We start from the raw sequence: 15,058 nt of genomic DNA, 5'->3' as shown, positions 1-15,058 counted from the left end.
ATTTCATTTGTTGTTTTGTTTTCAATAATTTCATTTGTTATTTTGATTTCAATAATTTTATTTGTTATTTTGATTTCAATAATTTTATTTGTTGTTTTGATTTCAATAATTTTATTTGTTGTTTTGATTTCAATAATTTTATTTGTTGTTTTGATTTCAATAATTTTATTTGTTATTTTGATTTCAATAATTTTATTTGTTGTTTTGTTTTCAATAATTTTATTTGTTATTTTGATTTCAATAATTTTATTTGTTGTTTTGATTTCAATAATTTTATTTGTTATTTTGATTTCAATAATTTTATTTGTTATTTTGATTTCAATAATTTTATTTGTTATTTTGATTTCAATAATTTTATTTGTTGTTTTGTTTTCAATAATTTTATTTGTTATTTTGTTTTCAATAATTTTATTTGTTGTTTTGTTTTCAATAATTTTATTTGTTATTTTGATTTCAATAATTTTATTTGTTATTTTGATTTCAATAATTTTATTTGTTGTTTTGATTTCAATAATTTTATTTGTTATTTTGATTTCATTAATTTTATTTGTTATTTTGATTTCAATAATTTTATCTGTTATTTTGATTTCAATAATTTTGTTATTTTTATTTCAATAATTTTGTTATTTTGATTTCAATAATTTTATTTGTTGTTTTGTTTTCAATAATTTCATTTGTTATTTTGTTTTCAATAATTTTCATTTTATACTTTAAAATTAAAAAAATATTATGTTTATAATTTCATAAACATATATTTCTTATAAAATTTCAAATAAAAAACTTTTATTTTTTTAAATTTTAATTAAGTGCAAATAAAGACTAACCATGCTGAGTTGCTTGTCACCAATTCCGGCAGCACTACACTGGAAGTTGGGAAGTACGTTAGCTGACTATAACCAAAAATTATGTTCACAGAAATTCCATTTGGTTATAAATACACAAAGGAACAACGCAAAGTTGTTTACTGACAGAAGACAAGTTCTTTGTGTGAATATTTTACAGGGAGAATTCAGAGATAGGAGCTCAGTCGAGCACCTGCCATGGAAATAACAATAAAGTAGAGGAGAACTAGCAACGTCTCTTCTGCGAGAAAAGGGTCTGCAGAGAACAGAAGACATCATCCCTCACTAGATTAAAAGTCAATTTTGTATTCTGTCAATATAAGAATGGCTACTCTGAACAGCTCTGAACAACACTTACCAAGGCCAAAAGCCATTCAAAGGGTTAGTGGGATTGTCAGTGGGATGATGGTCAATATTATGAGGATCGAAAACAAACAGAATGGAGTAAATTCAATTATTTAAGACGATGGCTAGATAAGTGTTTGTTGTTTACATTGAACTTGAAAATGACCATGTTGCAGTCTGTAGATATGTAGTCACATGGCAATCTGTAACCACTTAGCAAGGCCAGTAAACAATTGAGGGTAAGGGGCAACAATACTGTCAGTTTAATAATGAATATTATGAGAGGATTGGAAAGGATGAATGGAATGGGCTTCAATTGATTATTTCAAATAATGACTGAACAAACATTTAATGATATTGGACTTGAAAATGACCGTTGTAATCTGTAGGTAAATAGTCACATAGCAATGTGCTCTACAGGTGGAAAGCTCTTAGAACTCTTGATTTTAACAATATTTATATACAAAAGCTACAAATCCAATTTTACGAACAATTTGAAAAAAAAAACAAAAACAAAAACAGTGTTAATACATAAAGGCTGAAAATACACGTATTTGTTTTAGAAAACACACAAAAAAAAATGAAGTCCAAATAAACATCTCAGTGAGACGCACATCAAACGTAAAACTTACTTCCTGCCCTCCCACGATACAGACGTTTAAAACAACAAAACCCACTCACTATAATTGAAGACTTTGTAAAACACATACCTGCCAAATATTTTGTTTGCAGTTATCAACGTATCCATCTTTTTTACACACAGACACACTTTCATGTAGACTTGTACATACCTGTTCAGGTGTGTATTGCTGCTGCTGCTGCTGCTGCTGCTGCTGCTGGATATGACTGTTTAAAGTGCAGTTGCTAAGTGACCGGTCACTCAACTGGTTATTTTCGGATTGGATGGCAGCATGAACGGATGCTGTTTCAATCGAATCTATCACTGATGAACCATCTTTAAAAAAAAAGAAAAGAAAAAGAAAATCCATATTTTTGTTTCCTGTGATGAAATAAGAGGAGAGAGGGAGACACTTTTGAACTATTTGGCTAGGAATAAAGTGCAGTGACTTTATAGTACACTTCATTTTTTTCTGACCTCAGTCAGTAAAAGAAAAATCCTCCTAGATTCAGACAATTTCTTTTTATATTTGTCCCAATCCAGAGTACATATTTATAAAAACTGGATGTCTGTTCACATTATACTTGAACTTCTGCATGTCAGTACAGTTGGGACAAAATGAACCTGGAGGGGAGTTCCAGAGTCTAGCAGTTCTAGGGAAGAAACTATTAGAGTAAAAGGCTTTCTTAGATCTAGGGATCTCTACTGTGTAGAGGTGGAGCTTTCCTGCTAGTCGAGTTTGTCGGGGGTATTTATGTCAGGGGGAATACAAGGGGTTGTAGTTCGTCAGAGCATCCACCATTAAAATACTAGTAAAACAGGTAGATGGGACAGTAATTGAAGCTTGGATGACAGTTCAGGACCTATCAGGTTGGCGACTCTTTTTTGAACTCTGTTCAGAAGCGAGAGACTAGTAGCAGGTGCACTAGCCAAATGTGACAAGAAAACTCCATAAACGGGCGAATAAGTGGTCTTGTAGAGGTACAGGATACTTTCAGGCAAAAGTAATTTTCTAGCACAGTAGAGAGAGCCTACCTTCCTCGCAGCGTCCCTGGCAATGCTCTCAATGTATCTGTTCCAACTCATGTTCCCTGTGAACGTTAAGCCATAATTTTTTTAATATTTTAATTACTGTGACATGATACTATTGGTTTGACTTGAAATTCAATATTTTGATTTGTATTAATTCAAACTCGTGACTTGCATATAGTTTGCATCATGTGAGAAAATAGCTTAACATATAGTACTGTCATCTATATGAAATTTTTCATGTCGATATTAATAAACATTTGAAGAACATCGCTAAAATTCATGTGCATATAATTGTGTAAAATATTTTTCTTTAAATAAGTTGTTTTTAAGTTAATAATATTATGATGTATTTTTCAAGTTTTATAAGGAAATGAATAATACGAATTATAAATAATAAGAATTATAAATAATAAGAATTATTAATCATAGGAATTATTAATAATAGGAATTATAAATAATAGGAATTATAAATAATAAGAATTATTAATAATAGGAATTATTGATAATAGGAATTATTAATAATAGGAATTATAAATAATAAGAATTATTAATAATAGGAATTATAAATAATAAGAATTATAAATAATAAGAATTATTAATAATAGGAATTATAAATAATAAGAATTATAAATAATAAGAATTATAAATAATAAGAATTATTAATAATAGGAATTATAAATAATAAGAATTATAAATAATAAGATTTATAAATAATAAGAATTATAAAAAATAAGAATTATTAATAATACGAATTATACATAATAAGAATTATAAATAATAAGAATTATAAATAATAAGAATTATAAATAATAAGAATTATAAATAATAAGAATTATAAATAATAAGAATTATAAGTAATACAAATTATAAATAATAAGAATTATAAATAATAAGAATTATAAATAATAAGAATTATAAATAATAAGAATTATAAATAATAAGAATTATCTTCTATATATATAAAAGCCAAACGTCTGTGTGTATGTATGTATGTTTGTTTGTAACGCTAAAACTTTTGAAAGACGGAACCAAACTTGACAAATTTGGTATCATATCGAAGCTCCATCACCCGGATGACAAATATCGAAATTTCACGTCAAACGGACCACTAGAAGTTGGTCAACTGATCAGTTATCTTCGAGGGGGGCCCCCAAAAACCTGTCATTATCTATATATATAAAAGACAAATGTTTGTTTGTAACGCTAAAACTTGAGATGAAAGATTCCTCTCCCCTAAGAATAAAACATATGTTCAATATCTGCTTTTGTTTTTTCATTGTTTATACGGTCCCGAGCAACGCCGGGTAGCCCTGCTAGTAAATAATAAGAATTATAAATAATAAGAATTATAAATAATAAGAATTATTAATAATAAGAATTATAAATAATAAGAATTATAAATAATAAAAATTATAAATAATAAGAATTATAAATAATAAGAATTATAAATAATAAGAATTATAAATAATACGAATTATAAATAATAAGAATTATAAATAATAAGAATTATAAATAATAAGAATTATAAATAATAAGAATTATTAATAATAAGAATTATAAATAATAAGAATTATAAGTAATACGAATTATAAATAATAAGAATTATAAATAATAAGAATTATAAGTAATACGAATTATAAATAATAAGAATTATAAATAATAAGAATTATAAATAATAAGAATTATAAATAATAAGAATTATAAATAATAAGAATTATAAATAATAAGAATTATAAATAATAATTATAAATAATAATAATTATAAATAATAATAATTATAAATAATAAGAATTATAAATAATAAGATTTATAAATAATAAGAATTATAAATAATAAGAATTATAAATAATAAGAATTATAAATAATAAGATTTATAAATAATAAGAATTATAAATAATAAGATTTATAAATAATAAGAATTATAAATAATAAGAATTATACATAATAAGAATTATAAGTAATACGAATTATAAATAATATGAATTATAAATAATAAGAATTATAAATAATAAGAATTATAAATAATAAAAATTATAAATAATAAGAATTATAAATAATAAGAATTATAAATAATAAGAATTATAAATAATAAGAATTATACATAATAAGAATTATAAATAATAAGAATTATAAATAATAAGATTTATAAATAATAAGAATTATAAATAATAAGAATTATAAGTAATACGAATTATAAATAATAAGAATTATAAATAATAAGAATTATAAATAATAAGAATTATAAATAAAAAGAATTATAAATGATAAGAATTATAAATAATAAGAATTATAAATAATAAGAATTATTAATAATAAGAATTATAAATAATAAGAATTATACATAATAAGAATTATTAATAATAGGAATTATAAATAATAAGAATGATAAATAATAAGAATTATAAGTAATACGAATTATAAATAATAAGAATTATACATGATAAGAATTATTAATAATAAGAATTATTAATAATAAGAATTATAAATAATAAGAATTATAAATAATAAGAATTATAAATAATAAGAATTATAAATAATAAGAATTATAAATAATAAGAATTATTAATAATAGGAATTATTAATAATAGGAATTATAAATAATAAGAATTATAAATAATAAGAATTATAAATAATAAGAATTATAAGTAATACGAATTATAAATAATAAGAATTATAAATAATAAGAATTATTAATAATAAGAATTATTAATAATAAGAATTATAAATAATAAGAATTATAAATAATAAGAATTATAAGTAATACGAATTATAAATAATAAGAATTATAAATAATAAGAATTATAAATAATAAGAATTATAAATAATAAGAATTATAAATAATAAGAATTATAAATAATAAAAATTATAAATAATAAGAATTATAAATAATAAGAATTATAAATAATACGAATTATAAATAATAAGAATTATAAATAATAAGAATTATAAATAATAAGAATTATAAATAATAAGAATTATTAATAATAGGAATTATAAATAATAAGAATTATAAATAATAAGAATTATAAGTAATACGAATTATAAATAATAAGAATTATAAATAATAAGAATCATAAATAATAAGAATTATAAATAATAAGAATTATAAATAATAAGAATTATAAATAATAAGAATTATTAATAATAAGAATTATAAATAATAAGAATTATAAGTAATAAGAATTATAAATAATAAGAATCATAAATAATAAGAATTATAAATAATAAGAATTATTAATAATAAGAATTATAAATAATAAGAATTATAAATAATAAGAATCATAAATAATAAGAATTATAAATAATAAGAATTATAAATAATAAGAATTATTAATAATAAGAATTATAAATAATAAGAATTATAAAATATAAGAATTATAAATAATAAGAATTATAAATAATAAGAATTATAAATAATAAGAATTATTAATAATAAGAATTATAAATAATAAGAATTATAAATAATAAGAATTATAAATAATAAGAATTATAAATAATAAGAATTATAAATAATAAGAATTATAAATAATAAGAATTATAAATAATAAGAATTATAAATAATAAGAATTATAAATAATAAGAATTATACATAATAAGAATTATAAGTAATACGAATTATAAATAATATGAATTATAAATAATAAGAATTATAAATAATAAGAATTATAAATAATAAAAATTATAAATAATAAGAATTATAAATAATAAGAATTATAAATAATAAGAATTATAAATAATAAGAATTATAAGTAATAAGAATTATAAATAATAAGAATTATACATAATAAGAATTATTAATAATAAGAATTATTAATAATAAGAATTATAAATAATAAGAATTATAAATAATAAGAATTATTAATAATAAGAATTATAAATAATAAGAATTATAAATAATAAGAATTATAAATAATAAGAATTATAAATAATAAGAATTATAAATAATAAGAATTATTAATAATAAGAATTATAAATAATAAGAATTATAAATAATAAGAATTATAAATAATAAGAATTATAAATAATAAGAATTATAAATAATAAGAATTATAAATAATAAGAATTATAAATAATAAGAATTATAAGTAATAAGAATTATAAATAATAAGAATTATACATAATAAGAATTATTAATAATAAGAATTATTAATAATAAGAATTATAAATAATAAGAATTATAAATAATAAGAATTATTAATAATAAGAATTATAAATAATAAGAATTATAAATAATAAGAATTATAAATAATAAGAATTATAAATAATAAGAATTATAAATAATAAGAATTATTAATAATAAGAATTATAAATAATAAGAATTATAAATAATAAGAATTATAAATAATAAGAATTATAAATAATAAGAATTATAAGTAATAAGAATTATAAATAATAAGAATTATACATAATAATAATTATTAATAATAAGAATTATTAATAATAAGAATTATAAATAATAAGAATTATAAATAATAAGAATTATAAATAATAAGAATTATAAATAATAAGAATTATACATAATAAGAATTATTAATAATAAGAATTATAAATAATAAGAATTATAAATAATAAGAATTATTAATAATAAGAATCATACATAATAAGAATTATAAATAATAGGAATTATTAATAATAAGAATTATAAATAATAAGAATTATAAGTAATACGAATTATTAATAATAGGAATTATAAATAATAAGAATTATTAATAATAAGAATTATTAATAATAAGAATTATTAATAATAAGAATTATTAATAATAAGAATTATACATAAAAAGAGTTATTAATAATAAGAATTATAAATAATAAGAATTATAAATAATAAGAATTATAAATAAGAATTATTAATAATAGGAATTATTAATAATAAGAATTATAAATAATAAGAATCATAAATAATAAGAATTATACATAATAAGAATTATTAATAATAGGAATTCTTAATAATAAGAATTATAAATAATAAGAATTATAAATAATACGAATTATTAATAATAGGAATTATAAATAATAAGAATTATAAATAATACGAATTATAAATAATAAGAATTTTTTTTTTTTTTACACAGTGATCACCACTTATCAAGGCCCGCAAGCCACTCAGGGATAAGGGTTATTGCAAGTACATTACGTTAGTGTGGAGATTTGATGAAGTGTTTACTTAAGGGGGCGGTTCATTAGGAATTTGTTAACATTGGACTTGAAGACATTCAAGCTGTAGTCCGGTTGGAAGCAGGCAGACGGAACAGAGTTCCACAGGCGTGCAGTTCTAAGAAAGAAGCTTTGTTCATGGAATCCGCGTTTTTAGTTAGGCACAGATATAGAGTGGGGGAAATTTTTCACAGTGGATTCAGCTAGACAGGTGTTTTTCGTGAAAGATTGGCGAGGGGGGACCAGAGATTGGAGTTCAGACGAGCACCTGCCATGGAAATAACGATAAAACAAGGCTCGCAACATCTCTTCTGTGGTAGAGAGGTTGCAGGGTAAAGAAAAGGGCATCCCCCACTAAGCCACAAAGTCTATTTTGTACTCTGTCAAGGCAGGATAGGCTATTTTTAGCAGCTCCTGCCCAGATATGGGAGCAGTATTGCATCCTTGGACGTACTTGGCTTTTATATAGATAGAGAATTGCATCAATAGTGAGATATCTTCTGGAGCGGTAGAAGGATCCCACCATCTTTCCAGTGACCTTGGCAACAAACTTGATGTATGTGTTCCATTTCAGATCAGGAGTAAAGGTCAAACCCAGAAGCTTGTCAAAATACGGGGCCTCTCCCAGACGAGAGCCATCCATCCCAATTGATGCCAGATGGGGATCAGAGCGTTGATGATGTAAGGATAGGAGTTTGGTTTTAGATGCATTAAAGGTAACCAGCCACGTCTTCCCCCACTGAACCACGCGCTCGAGATCAGAGGAGAGAGAATCAGAGAGAACTTTGTCATTTACAGCCTTTGACGTGTTGCCGTAGATGGTCGTGTCATCAGCATAGATGTCAACGAATGATTTAAGTATGTGTTTAGGGAGGTCATTGATGTAGATCAGGAAGAGAGTTGGGCCCAGGATTGCCCCCTGAGGGACTGCAGCATTAATACTGCAGGCCTCTGATTTTTGTCCATCGACCACTACTCTTATGAGCCTATCAGAGAGAAATGATTTAATGATTGAGAAAACATTTCCAGTTATACCGTAGCTGCAAATCTTGTGAAGTAGACCCTTATGCCACACCTTGTCGAAGGCCTTTGATATGTTAAGAGCAATTGCCCTAGAAAGGAAGCCTTTATCAAGAGATTCACGAATCCTATGAGATATAACTGTCAGCACATCTGCAGTAGATCTTGCAGAGCGGAAACCATATTGTGTGTCACTAAGAAGGTTGTTTTATAAATAATAAAAATTATAAATAATAATTATTAATAATAAGAATTATAAATAGTAAGAATCATAACTAATAAGAATTATAAATAATAAGAATTATAAATAATAAGAATTATAAATAATAAGAATTATAAAAAATGATAGTTATAAAAAATAATAATTATAAACAATAATTATTATAAATAATAATTATTATAAATAATAATTATTATAAATAATAATTATTAATAAGAATTATAAATAATTAGAATTATAAATAATAAGAATTATAAATTATAAGAATTATAAATAATAATTAATTATAATAAGAATTATAATTAGAATTATAATAAGAAACATAAATAAAAAGAATTATAAATAATAATTATAAATAATTAGAATTATAAATAATAATAACTATAAATAATAATAATAATTATAAATAATAAGAATTATAAATAATTACAATTATAAATAATTACAATTATAAATAATAAGAAATATAAATAAGAAGAATTATAAATAATAAGAATTATAAATAATAAGAATTAGAATTAGAAATAATAAAAATCATAAATAATAAAAAAAATAAATAATTAGAATTATGAATAATTAGAATTATTAATAATTAGAATTATAAATAATTACAATTATAATAAGAATTATTAATATTAAGAATAATAAATAATATGAATTATAAATAATTATAATTATAAATAATTATAATTATAAATAATAAGAATTATATTTAGATTTATAAATGATAAGAATTATGAATAATAATGATTATAAATAATAATTGTAAATAAAAATTATTAATAATTAGAATTATAAATAATTAGAATTATAAATCTCAGTACCCTGTATATCAAATTTCGAGTCTGTAGACTTAAAATTGACAAAGTTATTGCATAGGGAAATGTAGACACACAGCCATGTTCACTTTTATATAGAGAGATTTTGGTGTTTGCTTCACTTTGATTAGTAACCTCCTCCTAATGAATCATTCTGATTATATATATATATATATATATATATATATATATATATATATATATATATATAATACCAAAAGTACCTGTCGTTGACTGGGTTCAAAAACAGCCTACAGAAAATGGGCTCTGATTTATGAATGTATGATAGGTTATGAAAAGGAAGGGTTGTAAATTTGGGTTGAATTTGGGGGTATCAAAACCAAAGCAAAATATGATGAAAGTAAAAATAAAATGGATAAACCCCATAATTTATTATACCATACCTGTTCACACTGAAACACTTATCACAATATTCTGTGGATCTATATTAAAAAACCTTGTTAAACTTTGTGACATATTTTCATTCTATGGAGGCCAGGTGCGAACGAACACCCCATAATTTTATTATACCATATTTCTTCAAACTGAAACATAATTATCAAAGTATACTTACGCAGGCAGATAGATATGAAAAGTTTTTATTAAAGTTTGTGCCTATTTTCATTCTATGGAGGCCAGGCACAAATTTTATTATACCATTCCTATTTAAGTTAAAACATACTTATCAAAGTATTCTTAAGTACATCTATATCAAAAACACTTGTAAACGTTTTTTTTTTTAATTTTTTAATTTTTTATTTCCATACTTTGTGGACCAGGCGCGAACGCAGACCCCACAATTTTAATGAAACACCATTCTGCCAGATCAAACATACCCATTCCTGTGTCTTGATACATCTTCTATCATTATATGTGATCAGTTTTTTAAAATAGTCAACAATATAGGAGCCTATTCGTGATCACACACACACACACACAGCTTTATATTATATATAATACAAACTGAAATAGAGAGAAGGAGAGTTTTAAAATATAATCTTAAAAAGATAAGATAAAAGTTAGAAAAGCAGTTCATCCAAGGCATGAAAATTGTTAAACAAAATGTTTTTACTATAGGCTTTTAAAAATAAAGGTATACGATTCAATTTGAAATTTATTTATTTTCAAAGTGCACTTTTATAAATTTTACAAAGTAAGGTATAAAAATTTAATTTAAATTGAATCAAAAAATTACCTTGGATTTATTTTATGTAATGTACATTCTGTTGCACTTTAAAAAAAAAAAATCATTGAAAATTTTATATCCATATCATTAATTGCTAGATGAAAGATAATGTTTTTAATCAGTTAATTGTTATTTCCTGATATTTTTAAAGCTGTTAACATGCACATTAAGGTGGATCTGTACAATGTACACTACTTCCTTGTATTTCTTTCCTTTTGCTTTTTTTTTCAATTTTTTTTCAACAGATTGCACCCCTCTTATAAAAAGGATTTTTCATTTGGTCTAAGAGCACTGCTGTTAAGATTTTATTATCCAATTTATTTCATATTGTTTTCACTGGTCGCCAGGTTTGTTTTTGTGCACGTGTACATTCAATTATTGCGTGTTTGTACATTAATTTTGTATACTCACCATTCCATAGCTAGATGGAACATATACTGACCCAACAGGTCACAGGTAGTCTAGTACATATATAATAATAACAAGTGAAGCATGCGTAATTCCTCGTGAGTGCATAGTGAACAAGTCATAAAATGAGTAAATTCAGCATTTGCCACCCCCACCCCCCATTTAGCCCCAAAAGTCCCCAGGAGATGTCAAATCCTGATAAAAATGAACAAACAGTACTGTTTTAGGCCTTAACATATGTAAATTTGAGTTCTGCACCATGAAAAAAAAAAAATGACTAAGTCCATCATTTGCCCCCCCCCATTTAGCCCCAAAAGTCCCCAAGGCCTTAACATATTCAAAATTTGAGTTCAGCACCATGCAAAACTATACGGCACAATCACGTTGACACACTCGTTCTTGCCAGATCACTGAAGTTAAGCAGCGTTGAGCCAGGCCAGTACCAGATGGGTGACCGTTTGGGAAGGCTAGGCATTGTATGTACCTTCTGGCAAGGTTGGGTGTTAGGCCAGCACCCTCACTCTATAAAAAGAACTTCTCGCTACAATAGCATCTACAAAAGTTGTAGATGGTCTATGCCCCTCCAGGGGCCCAAGGGCTATGGATAGACCATGCAAAACTGCTAAATAGACATACACATGTGAATTTCAATAATAATCCGAAGTGGAATAATTTACCAATAATAAAATTTATTGCATGAATAGTACAAACAAGAATAGAGTCTAATGAAGAAATATATATATATATATATATATATATATATATATATATATATATATATATATATATATATATTTATTTTTAATACCCACATATATATGTGTGGGTATTAAAAATAAAAATTTTTTATTGTAATAACTATGTCAGCCACTTTAAGAAACTCGGTTCTTATTGTTGAGCACTTTAAAGTTGAAATAGAAAGTCGGTCATCTAAGCTCGCATGATGTTATAATCATTAGATCACTATGGCTGGATGTTACGACACTTAAAAATAAATGTTTAAAATTTCAACAATATTTCTCATGGTTGAGATTGGCTGTGAGGTTTGTTCCTTGCTAATGGAGTTTGAGTTGGCTTCGTGGCTGGGTTCGAATCTCCTAATTGTTAGTAACTGTATCACCCTGCACTGATGATTCCCGAAAGGATGAAATGCTAGTGTCTGTAGGTATTAAATAATTATTAATATTTTAATAATTATATATATATATATATATATATATATATATATATATATATATATATATATATATATATATAGGTCTGTGCAAGGACACATGGTGCAGTGGTTCAAGTACTTAGAAAAAGCAATTGTAGAGGTGATATTCTCCTGAAGGTTAAAGATTTAATTCTCAGTGTGGACAAACAAAAAATACAATTGTGAATTACTTAGAACCTTTATTATATTGTGGCTGACAGAATGAGAGCATATTACCTCCTGAAAGTAAATAAAGAGTTCCATCGCAATTCTGTCTAAATTCCAGAGTTCAATAAGATACACCTGAAGAAGGTTACATCGACTAAAACGTTGTGAAAATGATACTCAAGATGAGAACAGTAGTCCAAAGAATCTAAATAATATGAAGGACTGTGTTATCATCGAAATTTTCCAGGCAGTTTACTTAAAACACTGCAAGGTGCCTAATGAAAGTTTTGTGATTTTTTTTTTTGATGTGTACAAATGCTGGCCAATTTTTTCCATGAAAACTATTACGAAGATAATTCAATGAAAAGTTATTTGAAAAAGTGAAAATGATATTCTTTTTAATGTTTCACACAAAATATAAAAAATAATTATTGGACAATTTTTACAAAACTTTAAGAAAATTAAAATTCAAATCAAAAAAAAAATCATTATAAGTTTCATGAATAAATTTTGTTTTTTGAGTACTAGCTGAGATCGAACAAAAGAAATATTTTTTTATATAATTTTTTTTCTTTTTATGATTTTTTTTGGTTCAAATCAAATTAAATAGTTATTGATTTTCATAATAAACTAATGATAGCAAATAAATGTTTTCTTAAATGATGCTGCAATTTTATTGACTTATTGTTATGGCACCTTTCAGCATTTTACATAAACTGACCAGAAAATTCTGACAATAGCATGGCCCTAAATCTGCATAAGTATTCTTAACACAAAATTATTTTCGTATAGTGAATGAGTAGGGAAGTGGGGGGGGGAAGCATCTTTATTTCTTTCTTATTGAAGACAATTTTTTTATGAACTTACCAGAAACATGTTCAGGGTTTTTTCTTGCAACAGACAATATTTTTCTTTCACTTTTTTCTGAGAAAGAAAAAAATAATTTTAATTTAGAAAAATCAAACAAGACATGGGTATTAGGGATAAGAAATACAAAATTAAGAATAAATACATGCAAAACTCAAAGACAAAATTTAATATATAAAAAGTCAGCTAAATTTTAAAAGTTTCACCTAAATAGCAGTTAAACTGCCAAATAAAACAAATGGTGCAGTTTTAGGCTTTAAATGTAAATTTGAGTTCTGCACCATGCAAAAAAAGAAATGACTAAGTCCATCATCCCCATTTAGCTTCAAAAGTCCCCAAGGCCTTAACATATTTAAATTTGAGTTCAGCACCATGACCATGCAAAACAAAAAAAACAAACAAAATTATATAGAAATCAATTAGTTCCAAATTTTCAGAAAGTTTTATAAAAATCCAAGGCATCATTTTTTTTTTAATAAGCACAAAAGTGTCAATTTTAGTTATTTTAACCCGAAAGGCAGGCCTGGGGGGGGGGGGACTGGTGTTTTCCTGAAAAAAAAAAAAACATTATTCATATCATGTTTAATGTTTGTGAAAAATTTCAAAAAATTCCAAGGTGTAGGTATTGAGAAAAGTGTGGACAAATGGACAAACAAACAAACGGACAAGGGAGAATTTACAGGTCCACCTTCCTTTTGTGTGTGGGGGGGGGGACGAATAAACATTATACTGATTGTTGTGAGAGCAACTGAACTAATGAAAAAAAAAATCTTAAGAAATACTTGGAAACAGCCTCTGAAAGACCAAACTGCAACGAAATATGGGAACAACATCTATTGGATATAAATTCAACTCTCTCTCGGTTTCTTTATCTTTCTTCCCCCCACCCTTCTCTCACACATTTTTCCGCCCTTCTCCCCAACCATAATTAATCTATTTTTTATGGTAGTGGGAAATGATTTAGCTGAGCGTGTTAATCTATAATAACATTATATAAGATCGTAAATTACATGAAAGCACCCAACAAGATATCAAAACCTAAAAAAAATGATTTAAAAACGACATGATCCCTGAAAGAAATACACATAATACCGGTTGAGATAGGAGCAACTGACCAAATGAAGAAAAATCTTAAGAAATACTTTGAAACATTCCATAGAAGATCAAGCTGTAACGAAATACAG

The 15,058-nt window shown here is 24.1% G+C and overlaps 1 protein-coding gene across 3 annotated transcripts in view; it reads right to left on the bottom strand.

Moving 5' to 3' along the window:
• LOC145249553 (katanin-interacting protein-like) overlaps positions 1–15,058 on the bottom strand; it is a 648,058-nt gene that overhangs the window by 543,891 nt on the left and 89,109 nt on the right. For 2 of the 3 annotated variants that reach the window (XM_080111227.1, XM_080111229.1), the window contains exons 10-11: positions 13,875–13,931; positions 1,898–2,142 (exon numbers count right to left, since the gene is read on the bottom strand). In XM_080111227.1, coding sequence (XP_079967353.1) covers positions 1,898–2,142; positions 13,875–13,931 — 302 coding nt within the window. The remainder of the gene's footprint in view (positions 1–1,897; positions 2,143–13,874; positions 13,932–15,058) is intronic. The other variant, XM_080111228.1, reaches the window with a different exon arrangement.

This window comes from Euprymna scolopes, chromosome 28 (genome assembly GCF_053919585.1).
Source record: "Euprymna scolopes isolate OS-2025 chromosome 28, ASM5391958v1, whole genome shotgun sequence".
NCBI classification, from domain to species: domain Eukaryota; kingdom Metazoa; phylum Mollusca; class Cephalopoda; order Sepiida; family Sepiolidae; genus Euprymna; species Euprymna scolopes.
The sequence above is the reverse complement of the archived record's forward strand: the minus strand, read 5'-3'. Positions and strand labels throughout refer to the sequence as shown.